The sequence below is a fragment of the Megalobrama amblycephala genome, linkage group LG7 (genome assembly GCF_018812025.1).
Source record: "Megalobrama amblycephala isolate DHTTF-2021 linkage group LG7, ASM1881202v1, whole genome shotgun sequence".
NCBI lineage: Eukaryota > Metazoa > Chordata > Actinopteri > Cypriniformes > Xenocyprididae > Megalobrama > Megalobrama amblycephala.
This window is the reverse complement of record NC_063050.1, coordinates 14,889,365-14,917,108: the sequence shown is the minus strand read 5'-3', so window position 1 is coordinate 14,917,108 and position 27,744 is coordinate 14,889,365. Positions and strand designations below refer to the sequence as shown.

At 36.8% G+C, this 27,744-nt stretch overlaps 1 protein-coding gene and 2 long non-coding RNA genes across 5 annotated transcripts in view; 1 reads left to right on the top strand and 2 right to left on the bottom strand.

The window, feature by feature from the left end:
* Window positions 1-27,744, top strand: part of LOC125271747 (NACHT, LRR and PYD domains-containing protein 12-like) — a 1,137,836-nt gene that overhangs the window by 8,750 nt on the left and 1,101,342 nt on the right. For 2 of the 3 annotated variants that reach the window (XM_048195974.1, XM_048195971.1), the window contains exons 6-9: window positions 73-1,869; window positions 6,595-6,765; window positions 26,264-26,434; window positions 27,546-27,716. In XM_048195974.1, the coding sequence (XP_048051931.1) occupies window positions 73-1,869; window positions 6,595-6,765; window positions 26,264-26,434; window positions 27,546-27,716 (2,310 nt within the window). The remainder of the gene's footprint in view (window positions 1-72; window positions 1,870-6,594; window positions 6,766-26,263; window positions 26,435-27,545; window positions 27,717-27,744) is intronic. The other variant, XM_048195972.1, reaches the window with a different exon arrangement.
* LOC125271796 lies at window positions 8,873-11,561 on the bottom strand. Its single transcript, XR_007185711.1, has 4 exons — window positions 11,501-11,561; window positions 10,112-10,228; window positions 9,733-9,977; window positions 8,873-9,584 (listed from the first exon to the last, which is right to left on the bottom strand). It is a non-coding gene; the product is annotated as an uncharacterized LOC125271796 (long non-coding RNA).
* On the bottom strand, window positions 12,114-16,240 carry LOC125271798. Its single transcript, XR_007185713.1, has 3 exons — window positions 16,105-16,240; window positions 13,262-13,298; window positions 12,114-12,279 (listed from the first exon to the last, which is right to left on the bottom strand). It is a non-coding gene; the product is annotated as an uncharacterized LOC125271798 (long non-coding RNA).

The following is a 27,744-nucleotide window of genomic DNA, read 5'->3' as shown; positions in this document are numbered from 1 at the left end:
GATCCTGACGCAATACAATATCCTGATACAATGTTTGTATATTATTTATTTAATGATTTTTTTATCCTAAAGTAGTGACCCTCAACATGCCAAATTCCTCAAGACATTCAGATCAAATCTGAGGAAGAAGTTTCAGTGTCTGTATGAGGGAACAGCAAAGCAGGGAAACCCAACACTGCTGAATGAGATCTACACAGAGCTCTACATCACAGAGAGTGATTGTGGAGAGATTAATAATGAGCATGAGGTGAGACAGATTGAGACTCACTTCAGCAGAGCAGCAACAGAAGACACACCGATCAAATGTAATGACATCTTCAGACCTTTACCTGGACAAGACAAACCCATCAGAACTGTGCTGACAAAGGGAGTCGCTGGCATCGGAAAAACAGTCTCTGTACAGAAGTTCACCCTGGACTGGGCTGAAGGGAAAGAGAATCAGGACATCCAGCTCATATTTCCACTTCCTTTCAGAGAGCTCAACTTGATGAAGGACAAAATACTTAGTCTTTCAGAGCTTCTTCATGTATTTTTCCCTGAAACAAAAGAAATGAATCCATTCAGTGGTGAATATAAAGTTGTCTTTGTTTTTGACGGTCTGGATGAGTGTCGTCTGTCTCTGGACTTCAGTGTGAAACTGTGTAATATTTCTGAATCAGCCTCAGTGGATGTGCTGCTGATGAACCTCATTGCAGGGAATCTGCTTCCCTCTGCTCTCATCTGGATCACCTCCAGACCCGCAGCAGCTGATCTCGTCCCGTCTGAGTGTGTCCATCGAGTGACAGAGGTACGAGGCTTCAATGAGCCTCAGAAGGAGGAATACTTCAGGAAGAGAATCGGTGATCAGAGTCTGGCTGATAAAATCATCACACACCTAAAGTCTTCAAGGAGCCTCTTCATCATGTGTCATATCCCAGTGTTCTGCTGGATCTCAGCCACTGTCCTAGAGAAGATGTTGAGCGCAGCAGAGAGTGGAGAGATTCCCAAGACTCTCACTCAAATGTATACACACTTCCTGATCATTCAGACCAACATCAAACATGAGAAGGACTATGAGAAGAATGTGACAGATGAAGACTTGATCCTCAAACTTGGGAAACTGGCGTTCCAGCAGCTTGTGAAAAGAAACCTGATCTTCTATGAGGAAGACCTGAGAGAGTGTGGCATTGATGAGACAGAAGCATCAGTATACTCAGGATTGTGCACTCAGATCTTCAGAGAGGAGTTGGGCTTGTATCAGGGGAAAGTCTTCGGCTTTGTTCATCTGAGCATTCAGGAGCATCTAGCAGCTCTTTATGTGTTGCTTTCATTCCTGCTGGACAAGAGGGATGTGCTCAATGAAAACCTCAGCTCTGAACATTCACATGAGTTCACGTGTCACACGATATCTGACCTGCATCAGAGAGCCGTAGACAAGGCTCTGCAGAGTAAGAATGGACATCTAGGTCTTTTCCTGCGGTTTCTTCTGGGTCTCTCACTGGAGTCCAATCAGACACTCCTGAAAGGCCTTCTGGCACATGTTAAAAACATCTCGTACAGTAAAGAAAAAACAGTTGAATACATTAAGACTAGAATAAGACTGAATCCCTCACCAGAGAAATCCATCAATCTGTCCCACTCTTTAAATGAACTGGGTGATCATTCTCTCGTAAATGAAATCCAGGAGTGTCTCAGATCTGGAGGTCTTTCAAACACCAGATTGTCCTCGTCACAGTGGTCGGCTGTTGTCTTTGTTTTATTAACCTCCAAGTGTTTGGATGAGTTTGATTTGAGTAAATACATAAGCAGAAAAATTGACCAAAACCACACTTCACCGGATGAATTACTTCAGAAGCTCTTGCCTGTAGTTGAAGCCTCCAGATCAGCAGTGTAAGTCTGAAATCAATAATGAGATGTGTGTGTGTGTGTGTGTGTGTGTGTGTGTGTGTGTGTGTGTGTGTGTTGTAGTGATGTGCTTCTCTTCTTTGCTGTCTATAGTAATATTAATTTGGCCTGATTTTTTTTTTTTTTTAAACAAAAGACACACTTGAGACACACTTCATTTCCACAGTAACTGAACTTGAGATGAAGATGCTAGTTTTTAGACTTGGGATTTGAAAGTCTGGCCTCATCTGTTGCTCTTTCAACAAGACTCTCTTCTGATATAGTGAACTTCACCAAATCTGAAAACTTTTGTAGGCTACATATGCAAAATCTGCAGTTTGTGCTGTTTGGATTTTGTTTAAACCACTTAAGACTTTTCCCAATTAAAGTACCTGTTTGAGGTGAATTAGGGTAACTACGAATCACTCGTTTTTTAATTAATTTTGAAATAAGAAAAATGAAAAAAATAAATAAAGATTAAAGCTGCAAGCAGCATTTTCGACGGTTCAAGCATTTAAGGCCTTTAAGCACATATGCATAAAAAATAATTGTTTTATTTAGCAAGCATGTAACCACTTAAATCATAGAGGAAAACCTATGATATGCTAAAACAAACAGAGAGAAAGAAAAGGCTTAAACAATAATACTTGACACATATTAAGCATGCTTACTCACACATAAACACAGACACACATTTTCTTGTAGATTCAGTGTTTGAAATACATGAAGGGTAAAAATGTTTTCTGCAAATCTCAGTAAAACGTAATTTTCAGGTTTCATTTTACTCATAATGTGGCACAACTGTTAAAAACCAATACTCTAATGGAAATTAAGTGATGAATTTTGACAAAAAAAAGTGATAGGAAATGTTAAAATGATGACTTTAATAAGTCTAAATATGAATTATAGAACAATATTAGTGAGTAGTATGACAAAATTACTATTTTAAACAGCAGGTGGCAGCAGAGGACCAGTCATTGGCTCACTTTGATTAACTTTAATTTTAAAAGCGTCTATTTTGTTTGAAACACATTTTCCATGTTAACTCCATTAATTAAACGTGCTTACACAAACATTTTGTTGCAGATATGGATATTTGAAATCATTTATAATGAAAATGCTTATTCCAGGTTTCCCCTTTAAAAATAATCATTTTCAGGTCTCAAAGTAATTGTAATGTTATGTAATTGTAAAAAAAATCGTCAAATGAACAAATGAAGTGGTAAACCTTGACAAAATGTGAATAGTAATGTTAAAATAAGGATTTTTTTTATAGTTTAAAAGAGATTTTAAATGACAAAACCTTGAAACCTTGAACTGTATTAGTGGCCTTTTACTGCCATCCTTTTATTGCCATTTCCTATCAAAATTTTGACATTTGGGCTTTTACATTTAGATAATCAGCTTACGTTCTGTGTTTCCTACACTGGTTTCAAAGATATTCGCCAAAGTTTTTTTTAGCACTAAATCACAACATTGCACAAACCATAAGCTGAAACCTGGCAAGTCTGATATCATTGGACTTGGCAAGGTTTCAGGAGTCTAAAGGTGTGACTGTGAAAATTTTCATTTTCAATTCACACATTTTCATCCAAAACCATTAAAAATATAATTTTTTTTAAAGGTTTTTAACAGTTATAGCGCCACCTATGGTCCGATCTCCAGAAAAATTGGCATGCTTTTTTAGAGTCATATGCTGCATGTGCTCACTTAATTTTGTGAAGTCTGGAGTTTTCCTTTAGGCTTTTTATAGGCTTTTGGGTATATTTAGCCACACCCATTTTCTAAATGTCCCTGTTATAGCGACCCAAAGAGTAAAGTTAAACTTTTTTTGATACTTATTGATCTAGAGTTGCATAGTTACAGCTGTTTTCATGTTTTTTTCAAGTTATATCACCACCTAGTGTGCAGTCAATTTTTGTATCAAGACCAAAGATTGAGCCCCTACACACATGTACCGAGTTTAGTGCAAATATCTCATTTCGTTCTCAAGTTATAGCCATTTTAGTAAAAGTAGCTCTGCCCTCATTGTACGTTTTGGTGCATTTCAACTTTTTTGTTGATAATTATTGATATTCAGACTCCAGAGAACATTTCTGCACTGGTTTGGATACGATCGGATGAAAAACCTGGGACTAGTTTGCAAAAGTAGGTTTTAGACAAAATTCAAAATGGCAGAACATTTTCCCTGGCAGAAATGAAATGGTATTGAACCAGTCTTAAAGAAGACGAACTTAGATTCACAGGATTTTAAAAATTTAGGCCTATCTCTAAATTGCCTTTTATGAATAAGATCCTAGAGAAAGTTGTGCATAATCAAATTGACTTTTTGATTGGAAATAACCTAATGGATATTTTTCAGCCTGAATTTAGGACCAAACAGTACAGAATCAGCATTATTAAAGGTTACAAATGATATCTTGTTAAGTACTGACTTTAGGAAAAGTGTTGCCTTGATGTTAGATTTAAGTGCAGCCTTCGATACTTTGGATCATGTGATTTTAATAGAACACCTCAGATATTATGTTGGGATTAAGGGTGTAGCCTTTAAGTGGTTTTCCTCTTATCTGCATGAGAGGACATGCTCTGTTAAAATTGGAAATTATGTTTCTGCATCTGCGACTGTTGGGCGTTCTTGGGGGTTTCTCATTGGTCCGATTTTATTTTCATTAGATATGTTACCCTTGGGGTCAATATTTAGGCAATACAATATTAATTATCACTTGTATGCTGATGGCGTACAATTGTATTTTCCTTTGGAGTGTGATGGCTGTACATCTTTTGCTAATTTTTATAAGTGTTTGAGGTTAAGGGATGGCTTGCAAATAATTTTTTACAACTAAATAAGGATAAGACTGGGTTTATTATGTTTGGGAATAAACATCTAGTTAAAATCTATGGACCTTTGTCCAACAATATGCATAGTTATGTAAAGAATCTTGAAGTAATTTTTGATTCTGAAATCTGCTTTGATTGTCAGGTTAACAGCATTGTGAAAACATCTTTCTTTCAGTTAAGACAAATAAGTGTCTAAACTGAAACCTATCCTTTCAAACAAGAAGGACTTGGAGACTGTTTTGCATGCCTTTATTTCCACACAGTTGGATTATTAAAATGCTCTAGGCATAAGTGAATCCCTGGTTGCTCGTCTTCAGTATGTCCAAAATGCTGCAGCGAGAATCTTAACAAACGCCAGAAAACGGGATCATATAACACCTGTATTGATATCTCTTCACTGGTTACCTGTAAAATACAGAATACAAGGTGTTAATGTTTGTCTACAAAGCATTGCATGATCAGGCTCCTGAGTATATAAAGGACATGTTAATCCTTTACCAGTCTCAACGTCATCTGCGCTCCTCCTAACCGTCCCACGGTCTCGGCTGAGGCGTAGTGGAGGCCGCACTTTTTCTTTTGCGGCTCCTGCACTCTGTGTTACCATTATCTATAAAATCCTCGTCAAGCATGGACATTTTTAAAAAGGACTCGAAGACCTACTTATTTATCAAGTTTTCTCCGTTTGATTAGGTCGGTGAATTGTGAGTGATTGGTTGCATGATTCTTTTGATGTTATATTTTGTTGTCATTTTATGTAGAATTTTAGAGTTATTTAGTATTTATGGACAGCACTTTGGTCCATTCTAATGGTTTTGAAAGTGCTTTATAAATAGTTGACTTGAGAATATTCGATCTCTACATATGGGTCTCACAATGGTTTGTGTCGAGCCATTCATTAGTCTGGCTGTTTGATGAAAAGTTCTTGCGAGAAGAATGAGGAGGTGTGTGTAAAGCTTTGCAGCTCTTTGTTCTATTCGCACCATCAAAATGAACCAAATGAAAATTGACTTCAGACTTTCATTTTCCTTTTCTTTAGAATAATTTACAAACAGATAATTGTCTCGGTTTAATTTTCAATTCTACAAGTTTGGGTTTTTGCGTCCGAGTCAGACATTAAAAAAAAAAAAACATAAAAAAAATTATTCTGATTTTCCATTTCTGTGTTTTGTGCTCACGGTTGGACCGTACCATTACCATCGGGGAATGGAGCGGGGTGTGGTTACCCAGAGTGCTGTTGTGTTATGTTGCGTTATTTGTGCCAAAGCAAAGTGAATAATAGTTAAAAGACATGGCTAAAAGTTAGACTGTGTGTATCGTGACTATTATTCTGCTTGTTAAAAATGTATTATGCAGTAATTTACAATATTTCTCCGAGCGTGTGACAGTGATTCATTCATGTCAGTCAGTGCGACATCACATTTCAAGTTCAGAGAGCTTTATTCAGTCCATTTTAAATTCTGAATTTGGACGCCTCTGAAATGGGTCAAAGTGTAATTTAATTTATTTAAAGACTGAGACATAATTTATTTAGTAAACCACTGTTTAATAAAAAGAAAAAAGCAATTTTATGTTTAGTTTTCTCCCTCCTGCTGTACCGAATCTGTACTGAATAATACAGAGGAACGTACCGAACCGTTATTTTTGTGTACCGTTACACTGCTAACACACACACACACACACAGCCCACTCTGAAACTGTTTTTTGTGTCTTGAACTTGGTCTTAATTTGAACAAGAATCATATTATTTAAAGGGATTATTATCCTTATATTTTTCCCATCGTAATTTACATTTAAGTAAAAACATTAAACCCATAAAGATTTAGTATTTAATATCTCAGTCTCTCTGTGATTGTGTAGTTTCTGCTGAACTTAGATTGTGTCGTTGTTCTGCAGGTTGAATGGTTGTAATATCACAGCTGAAGGTTGTGCTGCTCTGGCTTTAGCTCTGAGATCAAACTCACACCTCAAAGAAGTGGATCTGTCTGTGAATAAAATAGGAGGTCGAGGTCTGACGCTGCTCTCCGATGGACTGAAGGATCCTCACTGTAAACTGGAGAAACTGAAGTAAGATCATACATTAATCTTAACTGAAACAAGAATCATATTATTTTAAGGGATTATTCTCCTTGTGTTGTTCAAATGATTTACATTAACACACAATAAATCAAAAAGTAAACAAAAAGTAATAAAAATATTAAACCCACACATATTTAGTTTTTAATATCTCAGTCTCTCTGTGATTGTGTAGTTTCTGCTGAACTGAGAGATTGCGTCATTGTTCTGCAGGTTACGGGGGTGTTATATCACAGCTGAAGGTTGTGCTGCTCTGTTTTCAGCTCTGAGATCAAACTCAAACCTCAGAGAATTGAATCTGTCTGATAATAAAATAGGAGATAAAGGTCTGACGCTGCTCTCTGATGGACTGAAGGATCCTCACTGTAAACTGGAGAAACTGATGTAAGATCATACATCAATCTTAAGTAAAACAAAAATCATATAATTTTAAGGGAGATTATTCTCCTTATGTTGTTCAAATCAGTGATTTACACTACCAGTCAAAAGTTTGGAATCGGTAAGATTTTTTATGTTTTTAAAAGAAGTTTCGTCTATTCACCAAGGCTCCATTTGTTTAATTAAAAATACAGTAAAAACAGTAATATTGGGAAATATTATTAGAATTTAAAATAACTGTTTTCTGTTAGAATATATTTTATCAAGTAATTTATTTCTGTGATCAAAGCTGAATTTTCAGCATCATTACTCCAGTCTTCAGTGTCACATGATCCTTCAGAAATCATTCTAATAAACTGATCTGCTGCTCAAGAAACATTTATTGTGTACAATTGTACAAAATATTTGTGTACAATATTTTTTTTCAGGATTATTTGATGAATAGAAAGTTCAAAAGAACAGCATTTATTTGAAATATAATCTTTTGTAATATTATGTCTTTACTGTCACTTTTGATCTGAATGCATCTATGCTAAATAAAAGTATTACTTTCTTTAATTTCTTTTCAAAAAAATTAAAATAAAATTTCTTACTGACCCCAAACCTTTGAATGTTAGTGTATAAAGTTACAAAAGCTTTGTATTTCAGATAAATGCTGTTTTTTTTAAACTTTCTATTCATCAAAGAATCGTGAAAAAAAGAAGTACACAACTGTTCTCAACATTGATAATAATCATAAATGTTTCTTGAGCAGCAAATCAGCATATTAAAATGATTTCTGAAGGATCATGTGACACTGAAGACTGGAGTAATGATGCTGAAAATTCAGCTTTGCATCACAGGAATAAATTACATTTTAAATATATATTCAAATAGAAAACAATTATTTTCAATTGTAATAATATTTCACAATATTACTGTTTTAGTGTATTTTTAATTAAATAAATGCAGCCTTGGTGAGCAGAAGAGACTTCTTTTAAAAACATTAAAAATCTTACCAATTCCAAAATTTTGATTGGTGTACATTAACACACAAAGCAAAAAGTAAACAAAAAGTAATAAAAACATTGAACCCACACATATTTAGTATTTAATATCTCAGACTCTCTGTGGTTGTGTAGTTTCTGCTGAACTCAGAGATTGTGTCGTTGTTCTGCAGGTTGAGTCAGTGTAATATCACAGCTGAAGGTTGTGCTGCTCTGACTTCAGCTCTGAGATCAAACTCACACCTCAGAGAACTGAATCTGATTGGGAATAAAATAGGAGATGAAGGTCTGATGCTGCTCTCTGATGGACTGAAGGATCCTCACTGTAAACTGGAGAAACTGTGGTAAGATCATACTTTAATCTTAATTTAAAAAATAATAATGTTATTTTAAGCCTTTAAATCCTATTGTATCATATTTGATCTAAATTATCAACATGATCAAAAACCTGTTGCACACAATCTACTACTTCTGTTGTCTGATTGATAGTTTAAAAGGTCAAGTCACCTTTATTTATATAGCGCTTTTTACAAATCATATTGTGTCAAAACAGCTTTACAGTGATAACTGGTAAATAATTTTGGCTGCACAGCAGACTTTTAAAGAAAATGGTGTCATTGTTCAGCTTAAGTAAATTCAGGATTGATTCATTCCATTGTAAAAATCAATAGTTATTAATTTAGGTAATTTTTCTATATATCAGCACTGGAGAAAACAGTGATGTCATCGTCCAGCTCAGTTCAGTTTGCATACAATGGTGTCAGTGCAGGCAGATCAAAAACATTGTTGAATATCAAGTGTCCCAAGGTCTTTTAGAATAGTTTTAAAATGTGTCTCTTAAGTTCGTGGTTCACGTGTGTCTTTTTGCCTTTAAATCTTAACTTAATTTTATGAAGTAAACAAGAATAACCTTTACATTGTTAATGATATATCTAGATGATCATTTTCTGGGCTAAAGCGAGTCGACTGAGGTTTACTTAGTCATCCATACATTTTTTTAAATCATGTTCAAATATATTAAATATGATCTACCATCAGACTTTTAAAGAATATTTATTTGTTCATCTCTCAAACATTATTGAATTGCATTCATTATATGTTGTGAAATTACAGGACTTTGATAATAAAACTAAGCATTTAAATATCATGTTACTGACAGATATAGAGTGACGACTGATATTTATATTCATTTTATGTCAGTGGTTCTTATCTCTGGTCCTGGGGACCCATCGCTCTGCACATTTTCTAAGTTGAACTGAGAGATTGTGTCGTTGTTCTGCAGGTTGTTTGATTGTAATATCACAGATGAAGGTTGTGCTGCTCTGACTTCAGCTCTGAGATCAAACTCACTCCTCAGAGAAGTGGATCTTTCAGAGAATAAAATAGGAGGTCGAGGTCTGATGCTGCTCTCTGATGGACTGAAGGATCCTCACTAAACTGGAGAAACTGGAGTAAGATCATACATTAATATTAACTGAAACAAGAATAATGTTATTTTAAAGGATTATTGTCATTGTGTTGTTCAAATCATGATTTACATTAATACACAATAAAGCAAAAAGTAAAGAAAAAGTAATAAAAACATGAAACCCACACAGATTTAGTATTTATCCCAGTCTCTCTATGGTTGTGTAGTTTCTGCTGAACTGAGAGATTGTGTCATTGTTTTGCAGGTTATGGGGGTGTTATATCACAGCTGAAGGTTGTGCTGCTCTGGCTTCAGCTCTGAGATCAAACTCAAACCTCAGAGAACTGAGTCTGTCTCAGAATAAAATAGGAGATGAAGGTCTGACGCTGCTCTCTGATGGACTGAAGGATCCTCACTGTAAACTGGAAAAACTGAGGTAAGATCATACATTAATCTTAAGTAAAACAAGAATCATATTTTAAGGGATTATTCTCCTTATATTGTTCAAATCATGATTTACATTAACACACAATAAAGCAAAAAGTCATAAAGACATTAAACTCACACAGATTTAGAGATTGTGTCATTGTTCTGCAGGTTAAGTAATTGTAATATCACAGATGAAGGTTGTGCTGCTCTGACTTAAGCTCTGAGATCAAACTCACACCTCAGAGAACTGAATCTGATTGGAAATGAAATAGGAGATGCAAGTGTAAAGAGTCTCTCTGCTTTAAAATATAATCCACATTATAAACTGGAGACACTGGAGTAAGTATTGATTCATATAATATAATAATATCATTTGAACTAGTCAATCCGCTGAACAGATGTGTCAGCAGTAATGCATATGTTACTGTCTGTGTTTTATTTTACTGACAGCTGTTAGATGATGGTGAATAAGGAGCCACTATAGAGACATCATCAACACTGAAGTCACATGACCTTACCTATACTGGACTTTACTGTATATAACTGTACATGATTTTTTTGTATAAGATCTAATAAACTTCCTCTCATTCTTGCATTAGTGAATTGTTTTTTTATCAGCCATCTCAGTGAAGTGAGCAGCTCAACACAATCACTACATCAACAGTACAGTGAACTTCAGCTGAGCTTAATCTGTGTTTCGGGAACCTTGATGTTTAATAGGATTTAATGATGATGGTTTTTAATGTCTTTGTCAAATGTGTTCCTGAGATTTGATTAAAGCTGAAATCTGAAGAGGACATTTGCCGTTGTCTCATTATCTTTCTGTCTTTGTGGTGTGTGTGAAAGGCAAAATGGTTATGATTAAAGGTGCCATCGAACGTTTTTTTACAAGATGTAATATAAGTCTAAGGTGTCCCCTGAATGTGTCTGTGAAGTTTCAGCTCAAAATACCCCATAGATTTTTTTTTATTCATTTTTTTAACTGCCTATTTTGGGGCATCATTATCTATGCACAGATATATAGGTTGCAGCCCCTTTAATTCTCGTGCTCCCCGCCCACGGAGCTCGCGCTTGCTTTAACCAGCATAAACACAGTTTACACAGCTAATATAACCCTCAAAATGGATCTTTACAAAGTGTTCGTCATGCATACTGCATGTATGCGTCAGATTATGTGAGTATTGTATTTATTTGGAGGTTTACATTTGATTCTGAATGAGTTTGAGGTTTTGCTCCGTGGCTAAAGCTAACATTACACACTGTTGGAGAGATTTATAAAGAATGAAGTGGTGTTTATGAATTATACAGACTGCAAGTGAAAATGAAATAGCGACGGCTCTTGTCTCCGTGAATACAGTAAGAAACAATGGTAACTTTAACCACATTTAACAGTATATTAGCAACATGCTAATGAAACTTTTAGAAAGACAATTTACAAATATCACTAAAATATCATGATATCATGGATCATGTCAGTTATTATTGCTCCATCTGCCATTTTTCACTGTTGTCCTTGCTTGCTTACCTAGTCTGACGATTCAGCTGTGCACATCCAGATGTTACTGGCTGCCCTTGTGTAATGCCTTGATCATGGGCTCATTGGGCTGGCATATGCAAATATTGGGGGCGTACACCCCGACTGTTACGTAACAGTCGGTGTTATGTTGAGATTCGCCTGTTCTTCGGAGGCCTTTTAAACAAATAAGATTTATATAAGAAGGAGGAAACAATGGAGTTTGAGACTCACTGTATGTCATTTCCATGTACTGAACTCTTGTTATTTAACTATGCCGAGGTAAATTCAATTTTTAATTCTAGGGCACCTTTAAAGTGCAAATTTGTGTCATCACATGATCACATCACTACAAGTTGTGGTGGTGTAAATGGGGTGTAAAACATTTTGAGCTTGTCCACATTCGACCACTTCCACATGTAGTTGAAAACACATTTGTCCGGATTATTTTCAGTGTGGAAATATTCATGTGGTCGAATGTGTTCAAACAGCCACAAAAGCCCGCAAACTCTCCACCTACTGACTTAATGCGTAAACATTATGGGAAGCGCTCTAACTAGACGGGATTTAAACTTTGTCAGCTGAAGACCAATTTTGGTTTAAAAAGACAAAAAACATACCAAGCACATGTTCTTCACCATTCCTGATTTCTAACACACACTCACAGCGTTTAGCGTGGTCTCACGACTGTCAGAGCAGAAATGAAAGCTGCTGCTCTCTGTTTCTCTCTGTCTCCTTTCGCATTCATATGTAATTTGCGTGAGCTTATTTCATCCATTAGATCTAAAGATCTGAAAAAAAAAAAAAAACATTTACCCACCATAGACCCTTCCTTCAAAGAAATCAGGACAGAAGTGGGCGAAAGTGGACAAGAGAGACTTAAAACAAGGTGTAAATGGGTATGTCTTTCCCTCGTCCACTTGTAATTCGATTGAACAAAACGCATCTTAATGCCAGGTGTAAACAGGGCCTGGGTTGCTGCTGGAAGAGGTGTTAGTGAGGGCAGCAGGGGGCGCTCACCCTGTGGTCTGTGTGGGTCCTAATGCCTCAGTATAGTGGCGGGGACACTACACTGTCAAAAAGCACCATCCTTCGGATGAGACGTTAAACCGAGGTCCTGACTCTCTGTGGTCATTAAAAATATTCAAAAATGTAAATTAGGCTAATTAGATTGTGTCTAACACACAAAAGTCAGCGATATTTGCTCGCCATAACAGAATGGCTTCACAGAATTGTAGATGTTTGTATATTTAAAGTAAAGTAAATAGTAATTAAATGGCAGGAAAGAGTGTTAAACATGCATATTCTCAAATAGGGCCTATAGGCTACACAATCTTAACCAACAGTCAAACTAATAATTAAGACTGTAGCCACAACACACTAATAATACGCAATAATAACATGAGTGAATATTAGTTATCTAAGAAAATAAGTTAAGCTTTAAAAATGTTACAGAACACGCAAATAAAAGAAATAACAGAATTATAAACCAGACAGAATGACAATGCTGACAAAATGATCCTCTATTGACAGTATATTCTGGGTTTTCTGGGATAACCTTATATAACCACCCCGCCAATCTGTGGAGAATCAACAACTGGTTAAGGATCTGAACGTGTTTTACTGTAAGTTTGAAAAGCCCAGACTCTCACACCCCAGACCTGCTCTGATCTGCATATGTACCAACTCCTCCTGCAACTCCCTCCTACCATCCAACCTGCGCTTAAAGGATTAGTTCACTTTGAAATGAAAATTAGCCCAAGCTTTACTCACCCTCAAGCCATCCTAGGTGTATATGACTTTCTTGTTTCTGATGAAGACAATTGGAGAAATATTAATAAATATACTGACGCATCCAAGCTTTATAATGGCAGTGATAGGTTTCAATGTGTATGATCTGAACAAAGTGCTTCCATCCACATCCATTCATCATAAATATGTGCTCCACACGGCTCCAGAGTGTTAATAAAGGCCTTCTGAAGCAAAACGATTTGATGATGCAGTCAACATGGGACAAGCTCTGCAAAAAAGCCTGCACTGGCCCTTTACGGGCCCACTTAGGGCTGCTCTCACTTAACCTTCAGGAAGTTTTAGCGCTGTTTTATTGACAATAATAAAGTTTGAAGTCATGCATGCTGTGTGCATACATCGAATCATGTGAGTAAAATATTTATTTTGATGTTTACATTTGATTCTCTATGAGTTTGAGGCTAAGCTGCGTGGCTAACGGCTAATGCTACACTTTTGGAGAGATTTATAAAGAATGAAGTTGTGTTTATGCATTATACAGACTGCAAGTGTTTAAAAATGAAAATAGCGACGGCTCTTGTCTCCGTGAATACAGTAATAAACGATGGTAACTTTAACCACATTTAACAGTACATTAGCAACATGCTAACGAAACATTTAGATAGACTATTTACAAATATCACTAAAAATATCATGTTACCATGGATCATGTCAGTTATTATTGCTCCATCTGCCATTTTTCGCTGTTGTTCTTGCTTGCTTTCCTAGTCTGTGCACAGATTCAGACGTTAATACTGCTTTCCCTTGTCTAATGCTCGAACATGGGCTGGCATATATGCAAATATTGGGGCGTACACCCCGACTGTTACGTAACAGTCTGTGTTATGTTGAGATCCGTGTGTTTTCCGGAAGTCTTTTAAACAAATGAGATTTACATAAGAAAGAGGAAGCAATGGAGTTTGAGACTCACTGTATGTCTTTTCCATGTACTGAACTCTTGTTATTCAACTATGCCAAGATAAATTCAATTTTTAATTCTAGGGCACCTTTAATATATTTTTATCCACTTTTTTTCCCTCTTCCTGTATGTAGTTTTTAGTGGGCAATATATTAAGTAAATAGAACATCCACTAGATGGCGTGCTTGTTGACGAGTGGATTGTGGCTCTGAAATTATTATTTTTTTATTTTTTTTGTACTGGGATAAAAACACACAAAATACCACAACAATAAATGTATTTATGGAAATGTTGTAATATAGTGAATTTTAAACGGACAGCATTATATTTAATGTGTCTGGCAACTTGAAAATATGTTTTATACATTTAACAGATGTACTGTCAGTATACACCATAGTTATTCAAATGAACTAAATGCATTTATATCCATTCAAATGGATGAAAGTCATAGGAATCATAGAAAAAGATTGGGCTAATAAGGTGTCTATGTATTTTATAGCTCTAGGTATAGCTGCAGACTCCTGCTGCAGTCAGATCCAGTGTTGCCAAATTAGCAATTTTGTTGCCAGATTTAGCAACTTTTCAGAATACCCTAGCAATTTTTTCAAAAAGCACCTAACAACAAATTTAGCGATTTTTGAAAAGTGATACAATAAAAAAGGCTCATATTTTCATCTAAATTACACACCAGCCTGAAGAGAGCTGAAGAAATATGCAGTACACACATCATATGTGAATTAAGTTGATAGTCGTAATTGTTCAATAATAATTGTTCATTTATGATACAGCATGTTATTATTACACTTGTACCTAATTGTTGTTCAGTTTGGTAAACTGTAAGAAAAAAATATGTAGAAAAACAGAAAATGTACTGGTAATTTTCTGCCATCTGTTAGGTTGTAACCCTGTTACTCTAAAACACAAAATGCAATGCGTGATTTAAAACACATGTAAAACACCTGTGAAAAATCAATATGGATAATTCCTTCATAGCACAGTATATTGTGCCCTATTTTATTAACTTTTCTTAGAGTGTAGCTAACTAACTACCAATACACTGCTTAAAACGATTATTGTTCAAAAATGTGTTGTATGTTCAATAATTCAATGTTGCATTTAAAAATAAAAATATCTGATCATTAAGATGTTCATATTATTTTTACAAATAAAAAATATGTTCATGTTATTTTTATGAACAAATCTAAATAAACATCAAATTCTATTTTTATGTGTATTTTACGCAAAAACGCAGTTTTGCGGCATGGTTGCGCGATGACGTCATCATGGAATGACATCACAACGTCACTGAACAACTTTTCGCAACAATTGGGCCCGCCTCCTTTAGCAACTTCACCTGAGAATTAGTTGTCGCTTTGAAGTACTCATTTGAACATACTACGATTTGGGACCCAATAGTTCTCATTTCGAATACTATTTATGACGGATGCGAATTGGGACGTAGCAGGGTGAAAGTGAAAGTAAAATCCATCGGACTATGTTGCCATTTGAGAAAACAGAAACATCTCACCAATATGTAGATTTTCTTGACGGAACATCAATGTTGACAGACACATTTCCACTGAGGTGAGTTACAGACACAGTTTAAGTTATCGCTTAAATTTTTCTACCTGGCGCCGTGTCTCAGTTCAGGCCAAGGCCATTGTGTTTTGCTAATTACATTATTTTACATTTATTTTAATATAATGCTAAACACATTTTTATGGTTTAAAGTAGACTAATGCATTTGCATTTAGAACGCCAATACTTCGTGATAGAAATAACAATGTTGAAAATCTGCTTTTAGTTCAATTTTTCTATTCAAATATTTAGCTCCTGCCATCATATACAGAAGATTCAAAGAGTTAGTTTTCTCTTATAGATTTACCAGCACAATTCGGCTTATATTCACCTTGAACGTTCTAAGGAGCTTGAGGGGTACATCAACCACTTCTGGGAATTCTCGCGTTGCGATTTGTTTTAGAGGCAATGGCGCGGCACTGCTGTGTTCCCCAGTGCTCGTCACACAGGAAAAAATCCAACAGTGGACAAACCTTTCACCGTTTTCCAGAGGATAAGGGACTACGTCGAGAGTGGATAAAACATATCAGAAGGCATGTTGGTCACTGGCATAAAGTTGGTTTGACGTCAGACGTTTTATATTCGCAAATTTAAGGACTGTCTCTAAAGCTACATCCGACATTGGTATGCACGATTCTAACTTCAATAACATTTGAAGGGAATAATTAACAGCCATAAAACCAGCTGTAAAGTGTTAATCTACATGTCAGCTATGATGCACACCTTTTATATTTTTAATATTTATTAAAATAAACTGTCAAATCATGTGTAAATATGGCTATTTTTCACTACTGTATATACGCTCATACATAAATATGCCATAATTTAATGCTCAATAACTTTTGAACTTGGGTAAAGTTGGTTTTATATTCGCATTCGGACTTCTGATAAATTCAGACTTTCCAATAAATGTGCAATAAATTAATGTTTGCGAATTTTAAGCAGCAACATGATATTGACAACCAACGATTGTCAACTTACAAAATTTTTCACAGTCATCAAAATAGGCAAGTATTGTTTTAATGGCATATTTACTTGTGAATGTCCACTGAATTTCCAATGTGGTGTGATTAACAAGGCTATTGAATACGAATTGGGTAAAGTTGGTTTTATATTCGCACATTCGGACATCCGTATTCAATAGCCTTGTTAATCACACTACATTGGACATTCAGTGGACATTCACAAGTAAATATGCCATTAAAACAATACTTGCCTATTTTGATTGACTGTGAAAAATGTTGTAAGTTGACAATCGTTGGTTGTCAATATCATGTCGCTGCTTAAAATTCGCAAACATTAATTTATTGCACATTTATTGGAAAGTCTGAATTTATCAGAAGTCTGAATGTGCGAATATAAAACCAACTTTACCCAAGTTTGAAACACGGATGTCCGAATGTGCGAATATAAAACCAACTTTACCCAAGTAACATTTGAAGGGAAGAATTAACAGCCATAAAACCAGCTGTAAAGTGTTCATCTACATGTCAGCTATGATGCACACCTTTTATATTTTTAATATTTATTAAAATAAACTCAAATCATGTGTAAATATGGCTATTTTTCACTACTGTATATACGCTCATACATAAATATGCCATAATTTAATGCTCAATAACATTTGAAGGGAAGAATTAACAGCCATAAAAACAACTGTAAAGTGTTCATCTACATGTCAGCTACGATGCACTTTATATTTTTAATATTTATTAAAATAAACAGTCAAATCATATGTAAAAATGGCAAGATTCGTAGTCCACAAAGTTTCCATTGCTGCTGCTGATTGATAGTACTGTATTGGAGTCCAACTTCCGGGTTTGTGTACCCCTCAACGGCGTTCGAGTTTTCAAAATGGCCGCCAGGTGAAAAAGGCGAATAGGCTATAAAACTGTCTTTCAAGTTTTTTTTGGCACAAAGTATACAGAAATACTGACTAAATAACGTGGTGCAATGTGATGATATTCGCTAGTTTAGGACATTTTTGTACTTCAATTTATTCTCAAAACGTTGCCATGTAAAGAGCTGGAAGGTATTGAAAGTCTTGTATTATTAACATAACTGTGGTTTTACAGAGGCACACTGAAGCTGTTTGAGACCACCACAACCTTATTTGTCCTCATTTAGGATTTGGTCTTTTAAGTTAAAAATTAAAAGTTGGTAAAATATGATTTTTATGCACATGAATCTATTTTGATTTCCTGAGAATGACTAATGGTAATTAATTTAGCATAAATATTCTATATTTCCTTCATGTTTTATTTCAGAACAGTCCAGATGGAAAGACTAAAATCATCTAAACCCAGCTGTGTGTCCATGAAGAGTGACCAGTCAATGGATCCTATAGTTAACTTTAATGGACACACTGATCCTGGGTTTAGTGCTTTACTAAACCACTTATCATACTACATCTGTGTTGAAACTACAATTGTTCATTAATTCTGTTAAAAACTAAAGTGACACATTAATTAAAAGATCTTAAAGGTGTCATGAAGTAGATTTTCTTTTTATTATTTTAGAATGTTTCCTGAGGTGCACTTATATGATTTTTACATCATAAAATGTCATAATTTAGAAATAAAAGGCATTTTTCTACCCTGTTTTTTTGCCCTCTGGTTTGAACGCTCTGTTTTAAGGGACGTGTCTGCTGTGAGACTTCAGTGTAAACGCCCACTGCTGTGATTGGCTGATATATTTGCATTTTAAATAGGTATTACATGTGGAACCCTCTTGGATACTTTTTACTATGTTTTACTATTACAGCTGTTGACATTAACAAATTTGTTTTCATTTATCAGTTATCAACCTCAAATATGGCTTATCACTTTACAAGTCCACTCGCTCTAATGTTATCCTAGATAAATGTGCGCTATTATTAGGCGCATCCAAGTGTTCGTATGGAGAGGGCACTTACTGCATGACATGGAGACGCCGGTGCAATCACTTGCATTTAACTTAAAATAACTCCATCATTTTTGATCATACAGATAAGAGTAATGCAAACTGTAAAGGGTATAGTTTTATTTCTGTAAACTCACAATAACAACAAAACGTTGTGCTTTTGTAAAATAATGAAAACACTCAGGATGCGCTTTCTGCCATCTCGGTCTCCCTGAACCGGAGCACGTCAGAAAATATGAACTGAAACTCAGCATGTCCTTGCCTCACAGAGATGAAAAATATAGAAATATATTAATAATATAGAAGGCTTGAAATGTCTATGTTTAAATGGACCAATTCAAATGGAAAACAAATATTCTCAGATTATGTAATCCATATGAAAAAAGCATGTCCACTATGCAGAGATGACAAGTCAGCATTGTCGAGTCACTGCAGCTGAAAACACAGAAAACTTTATCAATAAATGATTTCAATATTTAGACAGTCTCCAGTTTTTTCACCACACGTTCATAATCATTACGTTTACCGGTGTGCTATGGCAAGCTTTATGTGTGCGCTTGAGCGCTGATTTGGCTATGTGTTATATATAGGCAATTAAAGGCTTGTTATTTTGATTTATGGCTTATTGATATAAACGTGCAATTATTTGACTAATCGTTTAAATGAAGGACTACTAGTCAACTAGAAAAATCTTTAGTCGAGGGGAGCCCTACAGTTTAGCAAACAAGTCAGTGCACAAGAAAAAGATCAAAAGTGATGAAAGCAAGCAAAGAAGTCATGACGGCACAGAAAAAGGCTGTTTTAATTTTACGCCATCTTATCTGAGCATTCCACTGCATGAATATTTTCATAATAACATGAGCGGAGTGGAATAAAGGTGAATTATTATTCAAAACGGTAACTAAGCGCTGCTTTGTTTATGGTTCATATGCCTGCAGTCTTTATTTGAAAGACGAATATATGAATATAAATGAATATATCTGCTTAAATAGACAGTTATCTACTTTACATGCAGGCGCCAAACATGCATGCTAGTTGACAGTCGCCTGTTGTCCTTTTGGTGAATTTAAGCACAGACACAGGTGACGCAGGGGAAAATGCATTCGGCTTTCATTAGTTCTAGTTCTTTGTTGTCGGTTTGGTGTGTCTCTACCCTTACATAACAGGATCCTGACGCAATGCAATATCCTGATACAATGTTTGTATATAATTTATTTAACCTATTTTTTATCCTAAAGTAGTGGCCCTCAACATGCCAAATTCTTCAAGACATTCAGATCAAATCTGAGGAAGAAGTTTGAGTCTCTGTGTGAGGGAACACCAAACCCAACATTGCTGAATGGGATCTACACCAAGCTCTACATCACAGAGAGTGATTGTGGAGAGATCAATAATGAGCATGAGGTGAGACAGATTGAGACTTAATCCAGGAGAACAGCAACAGAGGACACACCAATCAAATGTAATGACATCTTCAGACCTTTATCTGGACAAGACAAACCCATCAGAACTGTGCTGACAAAGGGAGTCGCTGGCATCGGAAAAACAGTCTCTGTGCAGAAGTTCATCCTGGACTGGGCTGAAGGGAAAGTGAATCAGGACGTCCAGCTCATATTTCCACTTCCTTTCAGAGAGCTCAACTTGAAGGATAAAACACTCGGTCTTTCAGAGCTTCTTCATGTTTTTTCCCCTAAAACAAAATAAATGAAACCATTCAATGAAGAATATAAAGTTGTCTTTGTTTTTGATGGTCTGGATGAGTGTCGTCTGTCTCTGAACTTCAATGTGAAACTGGGTAATATTTCTGAATCAGACTCAGTGGACGTTCTGCTGCCGAACCTCATTGCAGGGAATCTGCTTCCCTCTGCTCTCATCTGGATCTGAAGGACTATGAGAAGAATGTAAAGGATGAAGACTTGATTCTCAAACTGGGTAAATTGGCGTTCCAGCAGCTTGTGAAAAGAAACCTGATCTTCTATGAGGAAGACCTGAGCGAGTGTGGCATTGATGAGACAGAAGCATCAGTGTACTCAGGATTGTGCACTCAGATCTTTAGAGAGGATTTGGGTTTGTATCAGGGGAAAGTCTTCTGCTTTGTTCATCTGAGCATTCAGGAGCATGTAACAGCTCTTTATTTGCTGCTTTCATTCCTGCTGGACAAGAGGGATGTACTCAATGAAAACCTCAGCTCAAAACATTCACGAGTTCACGTGTCACACAATATCTGACCTGCATCAGAGAGCCGTGGATGAGGCTCTGCAGAGTAAGAATGGACATCTGGACCTTTTCCTATGGTTCCTTCTGGGTCTCTCCCTGGAGTCCAATCAGACATTCCTGAAAACTCCTCTGACACATGTTAGAAACATCTCGTACAGTAAAGAGAAAATGATTAAATATTAAACATTAAAACAAGGATAAGAATGAATCCCTCACCAGAGAAATCCATCAATCTGTTCCACTTTTTAAATGAACTGGGTGATCATTCTCTCGTAAATGAAATCCAGGTGTGTCTCAGATCTGGAAGTCTTTCAACCACCAAATTGTCCTCATCACAGTGGTTGGCTGTTGTCTTTTTTTTATTAACCTCTGAGTGTTTGGATGAGTTTGATTTGAGTAAATACATAAGCAGAGAAAACCATACTTCACCAGATGAAGTACTTCAGAAGCTCTTGCCTGTAGTTGAAGCCTCCAGATGAGCAGTGTTAAGTCTGAGATCAATCATCAGGTGTGTGTGTGTGTGTGTGTGTGTGTGTGTGTGTGTGTGTGTGTGTGTGTGTGTGTGATGTGCTTCTCTGTTCTTTGTTGTCTATAGAAATATTAATTTAGCCTGATTTTTTTTAACAAAAGACACTCTTCATCTCCACATTAACTGAACTTGAGATAAAGATGCTAGTTTTTAGGCTTGGGTTAAGAAAGTCTGTGAGGCCTCATCTGAAACTGATCTTGGTGTCTTGAACTTGGTCTTCATTTAAACAAGAATAATACTATGTTAAAGGATTATTATCCTTATATTTTTCCCATTTTAATTTACTTTTAACACAAAATGAATCAATAAAAAGTAATAAAAACATTAAACATTAACATTAACATTTAGTTTTTAATATCTCAATCTCTCTGTGGTTATGTAGTTTTTCCTGAACTGAGAGATTGTGTCTTTGTTCTGCAGGTTGTGGGGGAGAAATTTCACAGCTGAAGGTTGTGCTGCTCTGACTTCAGCTCTGAGATCAAACTCACACCTCAGAGAACTGAGTCTGACTGGGAATAAAATAGGAGATGAAGGTCTGATGCTGCTCTCTGATGGACTGAAGGATCCTCACTGTAAACTGGAGACACTGGGGTAAGATCATACATTAATCTTACCTGAAACAAGAATTTAGTTATTTTAATGGATTATTTTCTTAATGTTGTTCAAATCATAGTGATTCACATTAATACACAATGAAGCAAAAAAGTAAACAAAATGTAGTATAAACATTAAACCCACACATATTTAGTATTTAATATCTCAGTCTCTCTGTGATTGTGTAGTTTCTGCTGAACTGAGAGATTGTGTCTTTGTTCTGCAGGTTGAGTTATTGTAATATCACAGCTGAAGGTTGTGCTGCTCTGACTTCAGCTCTGAGATCAAACTCACACCTCAGAGAACTGGATCTGTCTGATAATAAAATAGGTGGTGAAGGTCTGACGCTGCTCTCTGATGGACTGAAGGATCTTCACTGTAATCTGGAAAACCTGATGTAAGATCATATATTAATCTTACCTGAAACAGGAATAATGTTATTTTAAGCCTTTAATTTCTATTGTATCATATTTGATCTAAATTATCAACATGATCAAAAATGTACTTGATTAATAACATAACCTTGTTTCCCTTAAATACGGAACGAGTACTGTATTGTTCGTCTTATTAATTAATATTGATTATTAATAAGACAAGACACTATGGGGAAAACTCCTTTTTCTCCGATTCTGAAGCCTTTATACAATCACGCAGTGTGAGTTGCGCGGCCACTGGTTCGTGAAGTTAAATAAAACTAACCAATGACAGCGCGGAACGCATGAGCCAATGGTGAGCGAGCCCGCCAAAAGGGACGGGGTCTCGGGCTATATAAGCGGTCGTCTCACCATCGCAAATCGATTAAATTCAACTGAAGCAATGGCATGAGGCGTCTTGCGCATAGCGTGGCAAACAACACAGTTCTCATTCCGTATCTAATGGAACCGAGGTTACATTTCCCTTGCGATACTACACAAGTACTGCGTCGTTCGTCTTATTAATTAATATTGATTATTAATAAGACAAGAAGCTATGGGGACAGTACAATCACGCCGTGCAACGCAGGGGGACGACCGAGCATCAGTGCAGAGCACTGCGACAGACATTTAAGACAGACATTCAAGACAGGGTAGCCCAGACAAAGGGGTACTGAAATACTGTAGTCATCCACCCAAGCCCATAACTAGGGCACCAGAGGGAACAGAACATAGTTACGCCCAGACATGGTCGGGGTCGTAATGGAAAACCATAAGCTGGACACAGAAGGTAGGCTCATGCAGAAAGGACCTGCATGAGGCAGAATGGTCAATGTAAAACCTCAGGGCTCTGAAAGGACAGAGTACGTTCAACTTCTGTTCATCCTGAGAAGGAGGAAGAGTGGAGAGAACGACCATCTGAGCCCTAAAGGGACTTTCGGGACATATCCATGTCTCAGTTTCAGGATGACTTTGGAGTTGTTAGGCCCGAACTCAAGACACGAGGGGCTCACAGAGAGAGCCTGTAAATCTCCCATATGCTTAACTGATGCTAAAGCTAGCAGCAAGGAAGTTTTCAGCGACATGGGTCGTAGGTCGGAAGTCTGAATTGGTTCAAAGGGAGGTCCTTTAAGGCCTCTAAGAACCACAGAAAGATCCCAGGTAGGAACAATGAAGGAACAAGGGGGATTCAACCTACTGGATCCCTTTATAGAAGCGAACAACAAGGTTGTTTCTCCCTATCGACTGCCCTGCTATAGGAGCGTGAGAAGCTGTTATAGCTGCAACATAGACTTAATGGATAGAGGCCGTACGCCCTCTAACCTTAAAGTCTTGAAGGAAGGACAATATCTGGGATATGTCACAAGTCAATGGGTCCTTGCCCCAGGCTGTACACCAGACGGCAAAGATGGCCCATTTCAGGGAGTAGAGATGTCTTGTAGACGGAGCTCTGTGTTTAAGACATTCTCAGGGAGGCTTGCAGGCTCCCATTGAGAAACCACCCATGAAGTTCTCGTGAATCTCATGAATTTCCTCTCTTTTTGAGTATGTTTGTTTTTTATTATGTTCGCTTTCACAGCGGTGCACTGACAAGGCATTTGAACAGGCTCTGTGCAGACAACAAACACTTTTTCTTGAGCACCCGGAACCGAATGGGGTGACAGGAAAACTGGGTGAGGCATTTTGGAGGGTGATCCGGCCGCGGTGGAACTTAGCCTCCTCCTCTTCCTCTCTTGGACATCAGGCCGATTTCTGAGATGCAGGGTCCAACACTATCTTTGGCCGGGGTCCCTGTCAAATAGGAGGAGGGTGGCACCTAGCAGAGCGCGAGTGCCATCTGTGCTCAGAATGTGGCGCTGGCTTAGTGGCTGGCAGCATGTCTTTAGGCGGCTGCTGCTGAGCTGGTTCTGACTTTGGGCAGCTTGAAGTAGAGGAGCTGGAGCGTTTTGGCAAAAAGCGTTGCATGGCCTGGGATGACTTTTGTGCCGCTGTGATGTGCTCGGCGAAACCATTGACGGTGGGCCCTAAGAGACCAGTGGGGGAGACTGGCGAGTCAAGGAAGACGGCCCTGTCCGCATCCTTGATCTCAGTCAGGTTGAGCCATAAGTGGCGCTTCAGCACCACCAGGCTGGCCATCGAATGCCCAATAGCCTGAGCCGTGGTCTTTGTGGTGTGTAGGGCCAAGTCCGTGGCGCTACGCAGCTCTTTGAAGGTGGCTGAGTCATGCCCAGCCTCATCCAGGTCTCTGAGGAGCTTCGCTTGGTACACCTGGAGTACTGCCATGGAGCGTAAAGCAGAAGCTGCCTGACTGGCCGAGGTGTATGCCCATCCAGCGAGGGCCAAGGTGGTACGGCAGGGCTTGGATGGGTGGGCGGCCTTCACCTTCCATCCAATGGCAGCGGGCGGATTTGCCATGGTGAGATATATAGCCTGAGACCCCGCCCATTTTGGTGGGCTCGTTTTCTTTAACTTAATGAACCAATGGCCGTGCAGTTCACACTGCGTGATTGTATAAAGGCTTCAGAATCTGAGAAAAATTAGTTTTCCCCATAGCGTCTTGTCTTATTAATAATCAATATTAATTAATAAGACGGATGACGCAGTACTCGTGTAGTATTGCAAGGGAACATGTTGCACACAGTCTACCACTTCTGTTGTCTGATTGATAGTTTATAGTTTTTTTTAGCAAGTAAAAGGTCAAGTCACCTTTATTTATATAGTGCTTTTTACAATGCAAATTGTGTCAAAGCGGCTTTACAGTGAAAACTGGTAAATAATTTTGGCTGCACAGCAGCTTTTAAAGAAAAAGCAGAAAACAGTGATGTCATCGTCCATCTCAGTTCAGTTCGCATACAATGGTGTCAATGCAGGCAGATCAAAAACATTGTTGAATATCAAGTGTCCCAAGGTCTTTTAGAATAGTTTTAAAATGTGTCTCTTCAGCTCATGTTTAACGTGTGTCTTTTTGCTTTTAAATCTTTACTTAATTTTATGAAGTAATCAAGAATAACCTTTATATTGTTAATAATATTTCAAGATGATAATTTTCTGGTCTAAAGCGAGTCGACTACGTTTACTTAGTCATCCATACATCTTTTTTTGTTTGTTTTAAAAATCATGCTCAAATGTATTAAATATGATCTATCAGACTTTTAAAGAATATTTATTTGTTCATCTCTCAATCATTATTGAATTACATTCATTATATATTGTAAAATTACAGGGCTTTGATGATAATAAAGCTAAGCATTTAAATATCATGTTACTGACAGATATAGAGTGGTATTTATATGCATTATATGTCAGTGGTTCTCTGACAGATATAGACTGATATTTATATGCATTATATGTCAGTGGTTCTCATCTCTGTTCCTGGGGACCCATCGCTCTGCACATTTTCTAAGTTGAACTGAGAGATTATGTCGTTGTTCTGCAGGTTGTATGATTGTAATATCACAACTGAAGGTTGTGCTGCTCTGACTTCAGCTCTGAGATCAAACTCACACCTCAGAGAAGTGGATCTTTCAGACAATAAAATAGGAGATGAAGGTCTGACGCTGCTCTCTGATGGACTGAAGGATCCTCACTGTAAACTGGAGAAACTCAAGTAAGATCATACATTAATCTTCACTGAGACAAGAATTAAGTTATTTTTTTAAGGGGTTGTTTTCTTAATGTTGTTCAAATCATAGTGATCTACATTAATACACAATAAAGCAAAGTAAACAAAAAGTAATAAAAACTTTAAACCCACACAGATTTAGTATTTACTATCTCAGTCTCTCTGTGGTTGTGTAGTTTCTGCTGAACTGAGAGATTGTATCATTGTTCTGCAGGTTGTATGATTGTAATATCACAGATGAAGGTTGTGCTGCTCTGACTTCAGCTCTGAGATCAAACTCACACCTCAGAGAACTGAATCTGTCTGATAATAAAATAGGAGATGAAGGTCTGACGCTGCTCTCAGATGGACTGAAGGATCCTCACTGTAAACTGGAGAAACTGACGTAAGATCATAGATTAATCTTACCTGAAACAAGAATAATGTTATTTTAAGTCTTTAATTCCTATTGCCTCATATTTGATCTAAATTATCAAGATGATAAAAAACATGCTACACACAATGTACTACTTCTGTTGTCTAATTGATAGTTTATATATTTTTTTTTTAGCAAGTAAAAGGTCAAGTCAAGTCAGCTTTATTTATATAGAGCTTTTTACAATGCACTTTGTGTCAAAACGGCTTTACAGTGATAACTGGTAAATAATTTTGGCTGCACAAAAGCTTTTAAAGAAAATGGTGTCATTGTCCAGCTTAAGTAAATTCAGTATTGATTCATTATGTTGTAAAAATCAATAGTTATTAATTTAGGTAATTTATCTATATATCAGCACTGGAGAAAACAGTCATGTCATCGTCCAGCTCAGCTCTGTTCGCATACAACATTCGTGGTTCACGTGTCTTTTTGCTTTTGAATCTTTACTGAATTTTATGTAAACAAGAATAACCTTTATATTGTTAATAATATTTCAAGATAATCATTTTCTGGACTAAAGCGAGTCGACTGAGGTTTACTTAGTCATCCATCTTTTTTTTTTTTTTTTTTTTTAAATCATGTTCAAATGTATTAAATATGATCTATCAGATTTTTAAAGAATATTTATTTGTTCATCTCTCAATCATTGTATTGCATTCATTATATGTAAAATTACAGGGCTTTGATAATTAAACTAAGCATTTAAATGTCATGTTACTGACAGATATAGAGTGACGATATTTATATGCATTTTATGTCAGTGGTTCTCATCTCTGGTCCTGGGGACCCATCGTTCTGCACATTTTCTAAAGCCACGCACACACTTAACGATTGTAAGGCCGATTATGAATGTAAATTGATACTTATGACTGATCGTGCTCAAACGCGTCCAGTCAGAGCCAGTTGCGTTCAGTCTGCGATTACAGTCGGTGTTCAAATTCCATGTGTGAGTATATAAATTGGCTCCAGTCGAAGGAAACAATCGGTATGTGTGTTCAGTTCAGTCTTAGAATGTTTCAGCTAATCGTTAGGTGTGTCCCCGGCTTGAGTTGAACTGAGAGATTATGTCATTGTTCTGCAGGTTGTATGATTGTAATATCACATCTGAAGGTTGTGCTGCTCTGACTTCAGTTCTGAGATCAAACTCACACCTTAAAGAACTGGGTCTGTCTCAGAATAAAATAGGAGGTCGAGGTCTGACGCTGCTCTCTGATGGACTGAAGGATTCTCATTGTAAACTGGAAAATCTGTGGTAAGATCATACATTAATCTTAAGTAAA